At 38.6% G+C, this 15,407-nt stretch overlaps 1 protein-coding gene across 1 annotated transcript in view; it reads left to right on the top strand.

The window, feature by feature from the left end:
* Positions 1-15,407, top strand: part of LOC126473883 (protein RRP5 homolog) — a 182,881-nt gene that overhangs the window by 98,635 nt on the left and 68,839 nt on the right. The window contains exon 13 of the mRNA XM_050101221.1: positions 2,475-2,621. Coding sequence (XP_049957178.1) covers positions 2,475-2,621 — 147 coding nt within the window. The remainder of the gene's footprint in view (positions 1-2,474; positions 2,622-15,407) is intronic.

The raw sequence follows: 15,407 nt of genomic DNA, 5'->3' as shown, positions 1-15,407 counted from the left end.
ACAATCAAAAAGGTTTGTTTTAGGAGACCCAAATATCATTTGCAAATTGAGGAAGAGTCTATACTGACTCAGTCACCATGCTATCATAATCAAAAATTTGTAAAATTTCACAAAATATTTGGCCTTGAGCATCTAAATCCAGACAAATGTGTTTTCCATGCTTTAATAAATGCCTGATTCTTTATGCCGATGATGACAAGCTTATCTGTAAGTCTCCAAAAATATTGGAAAACATTTTGACAACAATAGGATCAACATTCGAAACTACTTTGGGAAATTTTCTAGATTAGATTAGATTAGATTAACTTTCATTCCAACTGATCCGTAGTTAGGAGATCCTCTAGGATGTGGAACATGTCAGAAGAACAACAATACATGACAAATATATACAACTAAAACAAATAAGCTAATGTACCATTCCACAGGTCCCAAGTGGAATGATCGTCATTTTTTAATGAACAGTATATGAAAGAGTCATTTTACAAATACTAATGCACTGAATTTAAAATAAAAAAGTTTTTTATTTATTTATAAGGTAATAAACATGTAATATAACTACTATAATACTTATTTACAATGAACACATTACTGCACTGAAATGGTGCAGAAGTTAGATTGTACTTACACACACACACACACACACACACACACACACACACACACACACACACACAAATTTTCAATGAGGTTGTTAAGCTTTTTATGGCTGCTGGCAAGTTATTGAAAATGTGTGTTCCTGAATAATGCACACCTTTTTGTACAAGACTAAGTGACTTTAAATCCTTGTGAAGATTATTCTTATTTCTAGTATTGATTCCATGAACTGAGCTGTTGGTTTGAAAAAGTGATATATTTTTAATGACAAATGAAAAATACTTCTGTGGATTCGAAATTGAACACAACCATTCTGCAAAAGAAATTTACACAGGTCAGCAAAGATATATCAGTCGTCTATTTTGGAAGTTGAACACAGATTCAAAACCAAACTCCACTCCTTTTGAAGCTGGAAGCATGTTGCATAGTGGACAATCTCCAGCAAAACCAACATGAGGTAAAGGAGATGGAAAACAAGCCCTATCGATAGGCAGTCAGTAGCTTAATGTTTGCAGCAACTGCCTTGTGGTCAGACATCATGTTTGTTGTGAGCATGTTGAGCAGGTTTCTACCTAATCCAGGTCTTGATCATTGGCACTCTGTCAAAAAGATTATGAGGAATCTGTAGAGGACCAAGGATCCAGTCATAAGGTACAGAGCTAACTCTACTGGTTGATGATCTATGATACTTTGACACTGGTTTTGCTTTTGAGTTTAGCACTCTTCAGTGAGCTTGTTAACAGCTGTGCCTGTGACATAGTGTTCATGTTGGCAGAAATGAGTAACTGGATCAACAGTGGAGAGCGAATACATTGCAGTGGCAGATGCTGATACGGAAGTTTTATGGTTGCAAGGTTTTCTTAATGAATTTTGTTTTCAATTAGAAAAACCAACTGTGATCTATGTGGACAATGAAACTCCTATTCACTTGATTAAAAACATAGAACATTTCAAACGTACCATACAAATACACATTTTCTACCATTATACATGTGAACGCATTGCAAACAATGAGGTTGAAGTTTGTTCTGATAAACAGTTCACAGATTTCTATGCGAAACCTTTAACTATGGACAAATTTATATTGGATAGAAGAGCTCTGTCAGTGATCTCAAAAACAAACTCAAGAAATCGAGTGGGGGTGTTGGCAAGAGAAAGGTTCTTGTATTGAGTGTTGTTGATGGCTTTATTTAAAGATTCGTAATGTGAGCGCAACATGTTCTGTGACATTATCTTTATTATTGTGGTCACGGTGTCACTTGGTACTGATAATAAGAGCAATTTGTTATTTAACTCTAATTTATTTTAATGTGATTTAGTACTGTTGTTACTAGCCAATATCCATTACATATTCTGGCTTTTTACAAATGAATACAGAATTGATACATATTCCTTTGTGGCTGGCAGGGATACAATCATAATTTCTGCCGTGGGAAGGGTAGTTGTCCATGTCCCGTTTTGCTTTTGTTGATGTTCATCGTATATCCTCCTTTCAAAACCCTGTCTATTCTGTTCAGCTGCTCTTCCAGGCCCTTTGCTGTCTCTGACAGAATTACGTCATGTTTTTTTATATATTTTTAAAATATTATTTAATATTAATTTTGGAAAATTGTTTCTTTTGGAGAACACTGTTATGTAGTTATCAAATAATTTTTTCAGCAGTGAATAAAGATAGTGTGCAGACACTTTTATTTTATGTTAAGTGAAACTGTCACAAAAAGTATGTCAAATTAATATGCACCTAAATAGATTTTGTGCACACTTCTGACATTATTCATAAAAATGTAAAATTGAATGTAGTTACAGACATTGAGGGTATTTTTGTTCCATCGTTACAACTGTTTGTATTCGTTGTTAACTTTCTTTTAACTCCTTTGCAGGACCTCAGTGATGTTGGAAAGAGTGTAACTGAATTGGGTATTCAACAGAACCACGTATTAACTGTTAAAATTCTCAGAATTGTTGCAAATAAAAACAAACTTGTGCTATCTGCAAAGGTGTCTCACTGTTGGAATGGCAATATTCAAGTAAGTTAGTTTTCTGTCGCATATTGTAAGAATTCTATAGGTAAATTTATGTGGTAATGGCTGCAATATTGTCACATAGAAGAAGGTGTAATTAGATGAATGATGAACACTAGCTTCAGTTAACGAAGGTTTATTCAGCACTTAGACATATAAGAGCGCAGAGCGAAATGCCTCCGCCCAGAGCACATACGGTGTATATATACATTTACAGAACATTCCAGTACAATGATTCTTGACATTTGTGGATACTTCTAGAATGTACTCGAACCGAATATAGAACTCACGACCCTCCACGCAACAGTCTAGTATCATAACCACTACACCATGGTGACTGTGCTACTCAACTTCTTCTGTGACAGTATGAGTAATATTGACATTTAATTTGTTGTTTTCCTTGTCCTGCTCAGTATTTGTGGCTTGGGGTTATGTTCTATCATTAATCATTTCTGTCTAGACATCATAGGAGATAAAATGATAATAAAGAAACAAAAATTCATTGTGTGCCAAAGAATTTCTTGAATATAAAAACAAATAATTTCCAATTTAAGTCTTTTAAGGCAGTGAAGGATTGTCAGTCAGCACAAAAGTTAAAAGATGTTAATTTCAGTTAGTACTATATTAACTCTGAGCATCATAACAGCTTTAATTTAATCACCTCTGTAATTACATAACAGGACATGATTGAAGAAAGTGACAGATGGTGGCTAGTATGAAATGATATAGTGTAGCTCCTCAAAAAAGAGTAAATTTTGCTGGTAAAAGGAAAGTGTATGTAAAACATAGAGGTGAAATATCAGACCTAAATGAACGTGTTCCTCGTTTGCAAATTACGATCAGTGCACTAAAAGTGGATACAAGCAAGTTCGAAATTTGTGAGCTGATGTTGAAGTAAAATACGATGAAATGCATTCAAGAAAATGCAATGTCTGTGGATAAGTGGACAAAAGTTGTGTACAAAAGCAGTCCTCAGAAAGGGGAAAGCCTAAAGAAATGTGAAAACAATGTAAATTTCATGGATGACAATCGCTACGAAGCACTAACTGTAATGAACTGTGAAAACTCGACAAGTGAACAGAGTGCTCTCAAAATGTTAGAAAATGGTGAGGACAATAACTCCTTTAAGATAAGTAAAGGAAACTGCAAGAAAGCGGAAAACCAGTAAAAGTGTGAAAGCAATGCAGATGCAGTGAACAACAGCTGTGATATTAAAAGAGAACTGAACACACTAAAATTTCCTCAATTCATTCTGAAAAACGGACAGATAGGAAACCAATTCCGAACTTGACGACCTTAAGCTATGCTGAAGTATTGAGTGATGCCACACACTATAATTTTGCCACACAGCTTGATAATGAATATGTGCAAAGAGATCAGGGTACTACTTTAGATCCCCAATCTCAGTCTATCCTAAAACCAGTCATACAAAGGAAGGTAATCATTCTTGGTGACACCCATGGTTGTGGCATTTCTTCCCGTTTGATCGAACCATCTAATACACGTGCAGCAGCTTTCATTAAGCTTGGTATGTCATTTATGGAAATTAATAAACTTACAAAACTTTCAGAAATAGTTGAGCTGTCTTCCAGTGATTTTGTTATGTTCATCGGAGGCTTGAATGATGGTTAGAAGAATGAAACATCCATAGCCCCAAGGTACTGAAGAAATGTTTGAGTCTGCTGACGTATACCAATGTTCTAGTTTTCAAAATTCCACTCCGCTGTGACCTTTCATGATGATTCTGTCATAACCAGGAAATAACCACAGCAAATGAACAACTGGAAATATATGTACACAGTTCAGAAACATTACTATGATAAATGTAAATGGAACTGGATATAGATTTCACTCACACCACGATTTACATTTAAATGGACTGGGTAAACATCGAGTAACCAAGAAAGTGCTTTGATAACTGTAAACAAGCCTCACATTTGATATGCAAAGGAAATAATGTTAGGATGGGATCAACAATCTCATCTCAATTCTTTTTTTGTTTAAGTGTGGAGACTGACTGTGTTAACAAAGTGGATTACATTCAGGCGGCACAGACCTCTTTCTGTCTTGTAATAACACTCTGATATTTTTGCATGTCAGCATGAGATCTTTAAAAAATAAGGTAGATGTTCTTAGTGTTATCCTAGGAGAGATTCGACAATATTTGTATGAGCCTTCAAGCTGTTGTTTAGTATCAAATTTTTGTAGAAGTTGAACAACCACGAAGGTACTTCAACATACATCAGCAATGATCTTCATACATCAGCAATGATCTTTTGGTAAAGTACACTAATCTTGAAGTCAGTAATTTCTGCATTGAAAGTGTATTTGAGGATGCTGCTATATTATTGCCAGGTCTCACATTAATTGTAGTGTCTTTATGCCACATTCCTGATAGCAGTGTTGATGTCTTCACAGAGATACTAGATATAACAATCTCTCACTCGCAAAAATACAGTCAACATAAAATTTTAATCTTTGGGGTTATTGACACTGACATTAGGGTTACAACAAAAAACCACTTTTTACTTGCTTAATGTTCTCAGGTCACACAATAACATTTTGTGCAAATAACAAGCCAACAAAACAGCTATCGTGTCTGGACAATGTTATAACAAATATAGAAAGAAATATTTATGAAATAGGGCTTCTTAATACCATATATCTATCAAATCATGAAGGGATATGGTTGAAACTGCTGACAACAAATCCCACAGAGCAATTTGAACAACCAAAGAACATTAAAATTGTTAAGATTCTCAGTGCCTTCAGACACTGTATGATAGAATGGTCAAACTTCCTCTCTTAGTTTACAAATGTTGATGATGAAACTTTTGACAACAGCTTTGTCAGTCTTATTTCTAATGTGCGTAATAATTCTAATATGTGTAATAAATGCTGCCATAAAATATTAAAAAAGACTCAAGGGGAAACCAAGAAAAAATAATCATATAAGTTTACATTCCTGGTTCACACCTGACCTCAAAAAATTAAGAACAAAGTCATCAATCCCTCTAACATATCAAAGAACAGAACAAAAACAAGAACTAAACAAGAGGTGCAGTACAGATCAGGAACTGGGTAATACTAATAGTGCCACTTGTGATAATGTCACACACAATTAAATGAACAACTTCTGATAACAAAGGACACACAACTCAACAAAATGACTATTATAAGCCAGGCATTAATAAACATAAAAAACAAAGTTATTCATATCCCACAGCAAACTTGCATCATCATCATCATTCAAGTGGGCACAAATTGCAGTCACTGATGTCTTAGTAAATATAGCAACAATTCAGCAATTCAAAAACAGAAGATTTCTATGGTCTGTCTAATTTTCTCAGTAAAAAGATAGCAGACATTATATTTTGACCACTCTGTGACAACTCTGTGTACTAATAAATTGGATTTTTATGAGTTTTTCTTTTCCAGCCTGCTTAAAGATAACAGTAGTTATCATTCTCCATAAAGGAGGAGACAAATCATGTATTGATAACTACTGTATTATTTCTCATATACCAACACTTTCGAAAATAGTAGAATATTACATGTACCAGGAAATTTGGAACCATTTCACTAACCAACACTCAGTATCACTTCAGGGCAATATTCACCCACACTGCAAGCTGTCGAACATTACTCCGTGCCTTTGAAGCAAAATCATCTGTTGATGCCCTACTGATTGACCTAAGCAAGATATTTGATTCTGTGAGTCATCAGATCCTAATAGATAAACTTACGTACTGTGAGATTCGAGATACGGAACTCACCCTTGTAGAATTATATCTTGACAATAGGAAACAGAAGTTGTACACTTTAATGGTATGAGCTCTGGATTCCTAGGTCTTTCAAGAGGCGTGCCTCAAGGCTATGTACTGGGACACTTATTGTGTATAATCTATATTAATGACCTACATAGTATCATACCATGTAAATCTGTTCTGTATACTGATGGTACCATTGCAACTGGAAATGGCATAAGGACCTACAGGAACAAAGCAGAGCTAACCTAAGAATTTCTAGTAACTGATTTAAAGACAATGGATTAACTGCAAATCAAAATAAACCCAAAAATATAATTTTTTAGTTTATGTGATACCAAAAATGATTGTTGGTTAAACTTCTTGTTGGACGCTTGGGTTACAAATTAACTTGGAAGCTCCACACAGATTCTATAAGCACTAAATTATCAAGAGTCATTTATCTGTTACATAAACTTAGAGCATGTGTGAATGAAAGCATGATGCTCAACTCCTATTATGCATTTTTTCATAGCCACATAACATGCTGCATTCTGCTTTGGGACAGCTCCACTGGAGTAGAAAGAGCTTTTACATGGCAAAAAGAGGCTATCAGATGCATAGTGAGTATTCTCAAAAACATGTATCATGTAGGCTGCCGTTCAAGAAACTGGGTGTCATGACAGTTCCATCATTATTTTGATTAACTGTCTAGTCTACATAAAAGAAAACCGCAGAAGAATTTTTTGATTATGCAAAGCAAGATCTAAAATTTTAGCTTATACTCATTGTATGTTTGTAGGCAAATCTAAAGGATTTAACTGTTTTCTTTATTGTTATATGTAGCATTATGTATTATTCAATTTGTACAAACTATTAACATCAATAGCAATAGCATGCAAACCACCCCATGAACCATGGACCTTGCCGTTGGTGGGGAGGCTTGCGTGCCTCAGCGATACAGATAGCCGTACCGTAGGTGCAACCACAACGGAGGGGTATCTGTTGAGAGGCCAGACAAACGTGTGGTTTCTAAAGAGGGGCAGCAGCCTTTTCAGTAGTTGCAAGGGCAACAGTCTGGATGATTGACTGATCTGGCCTTGTAACAATAACCAAAACGGCCTTGCTGTGCTGGTACTGCGAACGGCTGAAAGCAAGGGGAAACTACAGCCGTAATTTTTCCCGAGGGCATGCAGCTTTATTGTATGATAAAATGATGATGGCGTCCTCTTGGGTAAAATAATCTGGAGGAAAAGTAGTCCCCCATTCGGATCTCCGGGCGGGGACTACTCAGGAGGATGTCGTTATCAGGAGAAAGAAGACTGGCATTCTACTGATCGGAGCGTGGAATGTCAGATCCCTTAGTCAGGCAGGTAGATTAGAAAATTTAAAAAGGGAAATGGATAGGTTGAAGTTAGATATAGCGGGAATTAGTGAAGTTCAGTGGCAGGAGGAACAAGACTTCTGGTCAGGTGACTACAGGGTTATAAACACAAAATCAAATAGGGGTAATGCAGGAGTAGGTTTAATAATGAATAGGAAAATAGGAATGCGGGTAAGCTACTACAAACAGCATAGTGAACGCATTATTGTGGCCAAGATAGATACGAAGCCCACACCTACTACAGTAGTACAAGTTTATATGTCAACTAGCTCTGCAGATGACGAAGAAATTGAAGAAATGTATGATGAAATAAAAGAAATTATTCAGATAGTGAAGGGAGACGAAAATTTAATAGTCATGGGTGACTGGAATTCGAGTGTAGGAAAAGGGAGAGAAGGAAACAGTCGGTGAATATGGTTTGGGGCTAAGAAATGAAAGAGGAAGCCGCCTGGTAGAATTTTGCACAGAGCACAACATAATCATAGCTAACACTTGGTTTAAGAATCATGAAAGAAGGTTGTATACATGGAAGAACCCTGGAGATACTAAAAGGTATCAGATAGATTATATAATGGTAAGACAGAGATTTAGGAACCAGGTTTTAAATTGTAAGACATTTCCAGGGGCAGATGTGGACTCTGACCACAATCTATTGGTTATGACCTGTAGATTAAAACTGAAGAAACTGCAAAACGGTGGGAATTTAAGGAGATGGGACCAGGATAAACTGGAAGAACCAGAGGTTGTACATAGTTTCAGGGAGAGCATAAGGGAGCAATTGACAGGAATGGGGGAAAGAAATACAGTAGAAGAAGAATGGGTAACTTTGAGGGATGAAGTAGTGAAGGCAGCAGAGGATCAAGTAGGTAAAACGGCGAGGGCTAATAGAAATCCTTGGGTAACAGAAGAAATATTGAATTTAATTGATGAAAGGAGAAAATATAAAAATGCAGTAAATGAAGCAGGCAAAAAGGAATACAAACGTCTCAAAAATGAGATCGACAGGAAGTGCAAAATGGCTAAGCAGGGATGGCTAGAGGACAAATGTAAGGATGTAGAGGCTTATCTCACTAGGGGTAAGATAGATACTGCCTACAGGAAAATTAAAGAGACCTTTGGAGATAAGAGAACGACTTGTATGAATATCAAGAGCTCAGATGGAAATCCAGTTCTAAGCAAAGAAGGGAAAGCACAAAGGTGGAAGGAGTATATAGAGGGTCTGAACAAGGACGATGTGCTTGAGGACAATATTATGGAAATGGAAGAGGATGTAGATGAAGATGAGAAATGGGAGATACGATACTGCGTGAAGAGTTTGACAGAGCACTGAAAGACCTGAGTTGAAACAAGGCCCCCGGAGTAGACAACATTCCATTGGAACTACTGACGGCCTTGGGAGAGCCAGTCCTGACAAAACTCTACCATCTGGTGAGCAAGATGTATGAAACAGGCGAAATACCCTCAGACTTCAAGAAGAATATAATAATTCCAATCCCAAAGAAAGCAGGTGTTGACAGATGTGAAAATTACCGAACTATCAGTTTAATAAGTCACAGCTGCAAAATACTAACACGAATTCTTTACAGACGAATGGAAAAACTAGTAGGAGCCAACCTCGGGGAAGATCAGTTTGGATTCCGTAGAAACACTGGAACATGTGAGGTAATACTGAACTTACGACTTATCTTAGAAGAAAGATTAAGGAAAGGCAAACCTACGTTTCTAGCATTTGTAGACTGAGAGAAAGCTTTTGACAATGTTGACTGGAATACTCTCCTTCAAATTCTAAAGGTGGCAGGGGTAAAATACAGGGAGCGAAAGGCTATTTACAATTTGTACAGAAACCAGATGGCATTTATAAGAGTCGAGGGACATGAAAGGGAAGCAGTTGTTGGGAAGGGAGTGAGACAGGGTTGTAGCCTCTCCCCGATGTTGTTCAATCTGTATATTGAGCAAGCAGTAAAGGAAACAAAAGAAAAATTCAGAGTAGGTATTAAAATCCATGGAGAAGAAATAAAAACTTTGAGGTTCGCCAATGACATTGTAATTCTGTCAGAGACAGCAAAGGACTTGGAAGAGCAGTTGAACGGAATGGACAGTGTCTTGAAAGGAGGATATAAGATGAACATCAAGAAAAGCAAAACGAGGATAATGGAATGTAGTCTAATTAAGTCAGGTGATGCTGAGGGAATTAGATTAGGAAATGAGACACTTAAAGTAGTAAAGGAGTTTTGCTATTTGGGGAGCAAAATAACTGATGATGGTCGAAGTAGAGAGGATATAAAATGTAGACTGGCAATGGCAAGGAAAGCTTTTCTGAAGAAGAGAAATTTGTTAACATCGAGTATAGATTTAAGTGTCAGGAAGTCATTTCTGAAAGTATTTGTATGGAGTGTAGCCATGTATGGAAGTGAAACATGGACGATAAATAGGTTGGACAAGAAGAGAATAGAAGCATTCGAAATGTGGTGCTACAGAAGAATGCTGAAGATTAGATGGGTAGATCACATAACTAATGAGGAAGTATTGAACAGGATTGGGGAGAAGAGAAGTTTGTGGCACAACTTGACCAGAAGACGGGATCGGTTGGTAGGACATGTTCTGAGGCATCAAGGGATCACCAATTTAGTATTGGAGGGCAGCGTGGAGGGTAAAAATCGTAGAGGGAGACCAAGAGATGAATACACTAAGCAGATTCAGAAGGATGTAGATTGCAGTAGGTACTGGGAGATGAAGAAGCTTGCACAGGATAGAGTAGCATGGAGAGCTGCATCAAACCAGTCTCAGGACTGAAGACCACAACAACAACAACAACAGCAACAGCATGCAAAATGATCAAAGATGAAATATGCACATTGTCGTTGGCGGCGGCTGATACTCGTATCCGAGTTTTCATTTCTCTCCCGAGATTTCCTTTGTCACGGTTCAGGCATGGAAGTGTCGTTGATGGCTTAGCAGTCCAATCATAGCATGGAACAGGCGGCCACAGACATTACAGCTGATGGAAGGTGGAGTACGTGGCTGAGCCTGGAGGAGTTTACGTCTCCGGCGTTTATCATTCTCCATTCTTCGACGTTTATCATTCTCCATTCTTCGACGTTTCAGCTCAAAGTTTTGAAGAGCATTTGAGGTAACTGAGTCTTCTGCTATTGCGGACCAGTTACTCGGATCCATGTTCAAGTTTTTCAGATTTTTCTTGTACTGATCCTTATAACGTTTGAGAGGGGCACGTCGTGGCCTTTTACCTGTGCTCACTTCGCTGTACAGCATTTGGCGTGGAAGTCTGTCATTTTTCATCCACTGGACATGTCCGACCCATCTGAGTTGATGCCCAATGATAAGATCTTCCATGCTATACATTTTTGCTTTCTCAAGAACAGCCGTGTTGGATATGAAGTCATTCCATTTCAGGTTCGTGATATATCTTAGCTTCTGTTGGTTGAAGTGTTCTAGTTTCCTCATATCACAGCAATATAACATCCAGGTTTCGCAACCATATAGCTGGGTGGAAATGACTATAGCACATTACAATGCCACTAAATGCAAAACTGAATAAAAGAAGACATGTCTAATTTAAATATGAAATTGGTTAATCATAAATAATGTAGGGAGTAAAGGTAACAACCCATTGTATAGCTGAACTGTTGTGTCATCAACAGACACTTAAACAAGACAGAGAACATTTCTAGCTTTTGTACGAATGCTGCTTCAGCGTTAAAGAGCCGAAGCGCCCCCTCCTCCCCCCCCCCACACACACAATAAACAAACAAATCAAGGTTACATTGTCCCCATTAACTAGAATTTGCTGACACTGCAACTTGACTGGGATAGAGGATTGTATCACTGGAGTGGGCAAGTGGAGAAAGGAGGGGCAGTGTGTATGGAGGAGGTTTGGGGAGGGGTGGCTGATGGCTGGAAGGGTGAGGTAGTATGCTCATACGACATGGGTTTGGTACTGGTTAATTTGTTCTGGCTGCAGGCAATGGGAATTGGATGTTGTACGAAAGACATTAAGGAGTGGACTGGGAAAAGCAGGTAGGACAGAGGCAGAAGGGACTGTGCAGAGGATTTTTTTTTTTAGGTCATCAGTCTACTGACTGGTTTGTTGCGGCCCGCCACAAATTCCTTTCCTGTGCTAACCTCTTCATCTCAGAATAGCACTTGCAACCTACGTCCTCAATTATTTGCTTGACGTATTCCAATCTCTGTCTTCCTCTACAGTTTTTTGTCCTCTACAGCTCCCTCTGGTGCCATGGAAGTCATTCCCTCATGTCTTAGCAGATGTCCTATCATCCTGTCCCTTCCCCTTATCAGTGTTTTCCACATATTCCTTTCCTCTCCAATTCTGCGTAGAACCTCCTCATTCCTTACCTTATCAGTCCACCTAATTTTCAACATTCGTCTATAGCACCACATCTGAAATGCTTCGATTCTCTTCTGTTCCGGTTTTCCCACAGTCCATGTTTCACTACCATACAATGCTGTACTCCAGACGTACATCCTCAGAAATTTCTTCCTCAAATTAAGGCCGGTATTTGATATTAGTAGACTTCTCTTGGCCAGAAATGCCTTTTTTGCCATAGCGAGTTTGCTTTTGATGTCCTCCTTGCTCCGTCCGTCATTGGTTATTTTACTGCCTAGGTAGCAGAATTCCTTAACTTCATTGACTTCATGACCATCAATCCTGATGTTAAGTTTCTCGCTGTTCTCATTTCTACTACTTCTCATTACCTTCGTCTTTCTCCGATTTATTCTCAAACCATACTGTGCACTCATTAGACTGTTCATTCCGTTCAGCAGATCACTTAATTCTTCTTCACTGTCACTCAGGATAGCAATGTCATCAGTGAATCGTATCATTGATATCCTTTCACCTTGTATTTTAATTCCACTCCTGAACCTTTCTTTTATTTCCATCATTGCTTCCTCGATGTACAGATTGAAGAGTAGGGGCGAAAGGCTACAGCCTTGTCTTACACCCTTCTTAATACGAGCATTTCGTTCTTGATCGTCCACTCTTATTATTCCCTCTTGTTTGTTTTACATATTGTATATGACCTGTCTCTCCCGATAGCTTACCCCTACTTTTTTCAGAATCTCGAACAGCTTGCACCATTTTATATTGTCGAACGCTTTTTCCAGGTCGACAAATCCTATGAAAGTGTCTTGATTTTTCTTTAGCTTTGCTTCCATTATTAGCTGTAATGTCAGAATTGCCTCTCTCGTCCCCTTACTTTTCCTAAAGCCGAACTGATCGTCACCTAGTGCAGTCTCAATTTTCTTTTCCATTCTTCTGTATATTATTTTTGTAAGCAGCTTCGATGCATGAGCTGTTAAGCTGATTGTGCGATAATTCTCACACTTGTCAGCTCTTGCTGTCTTCGGAATTGTGTGGATGATACTTTTCCGAAAGTCAGACGGTATATCGCCAGACTCATATATTCTACACACCAATGTGAATAGTCGTTTTGTTGCCACTTCCCCCAATGATTTTAGAAATTCTGATGGAATGTTATCTATCCCTTCTGCCTTATTTGACCGTAAGTCCTCCAAAGCTCTTTTAAATTCCGATTCTAATACTGGATCCCCTATCTCTTCTAAATTGACTCCTGTTTCTTCTTCTATCACATCAGACAAATCTTCACCCTCATAGAGGCTTTCAATGTATTTTTTCCACCTATATGCTCTCTCCTCTGCATTTAACAATGGAATTCCCATTGCACTCTTAATGTTACCACCGTTGCTTTTAATGTCACCAAAGGTTGTTTTGACTTTCCTGTATGCTGAGTCTGTCCTTCCGACAATCATATCTTTTTTGATGTCTTCACATTTTTCCTGCAGCCATTTCGTCTTAGCTTCCCTGCACTTCCTATTTATTTCATTCCTTAGCGACTTGTATTTCTGTATTCCTGATTTTCCCGGAACATGTTTGTGCTTCCCCCCTTTCATCAATCAACTGAAGTATTTCTTCTGTTGCCCATGGTTTCTTCGCAGCTACCTTCTTTGTACCTATGTTTTCCTTCCCAACCTCTGTGATGGCCCTATTCCTTATTGCTGTATCTATAGCGTTAGAGAACTTCAAACGTATCTCATCATTCCTTAGTACTTCCGTATCCAACTTCTTTGCGTATTGATTCTTCCTGACTAATGTCTTGAACTTCAGCCTACTCTTCATCACTACTATATTGTGGTCTGAGTCTATATCTGCTCCGGGGTACGCCTTACAATCCAGTATCTGATTTCGGAATCTCTGTCTGACCATGATGTAATCTAATTGAAATCTTCCCGTATCTCCCGGCCTTTTCCAAGTGTACCTCCTCCCCTTGTGATTCTTGAACAGGGTGTTCGCTATTACTAGCTGGAACTTGTTACAGAACTCAATTAGTCTTTCTCCTCTTTCATTCCTTGTCCCAAGCCCATATTCTCCTGTAACCTTTCCTTCTACTCCTTCCCCTACAACTGCATTCCAGTAGGCCATGACTATTAGATTTTCGTCCCCCTTCACATACTGCATTACCCTTTCAATATCCTCACACATTTTCTCTATCTGTTCATCTTCAGCTTGCGACGTCGGTATGTATACCTGAACTATCGTTGTCGGTGTTGGTCTGCTGTCGATTCTGATTAGAACAACCCGGTCACTGAACTGTTCACAGTAACACACCCTCTGCCCTACCTTCCTATTCATAACGAATCCTACACCTGTTACACCATTTTCTGCTGCTGTTGATATTACCCGATACTCATCTGACCAGAAATCCTTGTCTTCCTTCCACTTCACTTCACTGACCCCTACTATAGCTAGATTGAGCTTTTGCATTTCCCTTTCAGATTTTTTAGTTTTCCTACCACGTTCAAGCTTCTGACATTCCACGCCCCGACTCGCAGAACATTATCCTTTCGTAGATTATTCAGTCTTTTTCTCATGGTAACCTCCCCCTTGGCAGTCCCCTCCCGGAGATCCGAATGGGGGACTATTCCGGAATCTTTTGCCTATGGAGAGATCATCATGACACTTCTTCAGTTACAGGCCACATGTCCTGTGGTTACACATTACGTGTCTTTAATGCAGTGGTTTCCATTGCCTTCTGCATCCTCATGTCGTTGATCATTGCTGATTCTTCTGCCTTTAGGGGCAATTTCCCACCCCTAGGACAAGAGAGTGCCCTGAACACCTCTATCCGCTCCTCCGCCCTCTTTGACAAGGCCGTTGGCAGAATGAGGCTGACTTCTTATGCCGGAAGTGTTCAGCCGCCAATGCTAATTATTTATCAAAATTTAGGCAGTGGCGGGGATCAAACCCGGGACCGAAGACATTTTGATTAGACACGACCCCTAGACCACGGGTACAGTGCAGAGGATAGTGTGAAGTTAAGGCATGGGCCACGGTAAGTCTGATCCAGTATCCATGATAGTCAAATACCTTGTTGATTACCGTGTGTGTGTGTGTGTGTGTGTGTGTGTGTGTGTGTGTGTGTGTGTGTAAAAGGGGGGGGGGGGCATTAACTGGAGTGGAAGACAGTTGCATTGAATGTTTTACTCAATTTGTGAATAAAGTTGTCTTGAAGCAGGATTCATATTGAAATAGAAGAGAAATTATTGAAATTATGCAGCCATCAAATATTTAAACAGGATGTTTGATAACTCACTCCTTATTTTTAA

The sequence above is a fragment of the Schistocerca serialis genome, chromosome 4 (genome assembly GCF_023864345.2).
Source record: "Schistocerca serialis cubense isolate TAMUIC-IGC-003099 chromosome 4, iqSchSeri2.2, whole genome shotgun sequence".
NCBI lineage: Eukaryota > Metazoa > Arthropoda > Insecta > Orthoptera > Acrididae > Schistocerca > Schistocerca serialis.
Note: the sequence above shows the minus strand (reverse complement) of the source record. Positions and strands in the feature narration are given on the sequence as shown.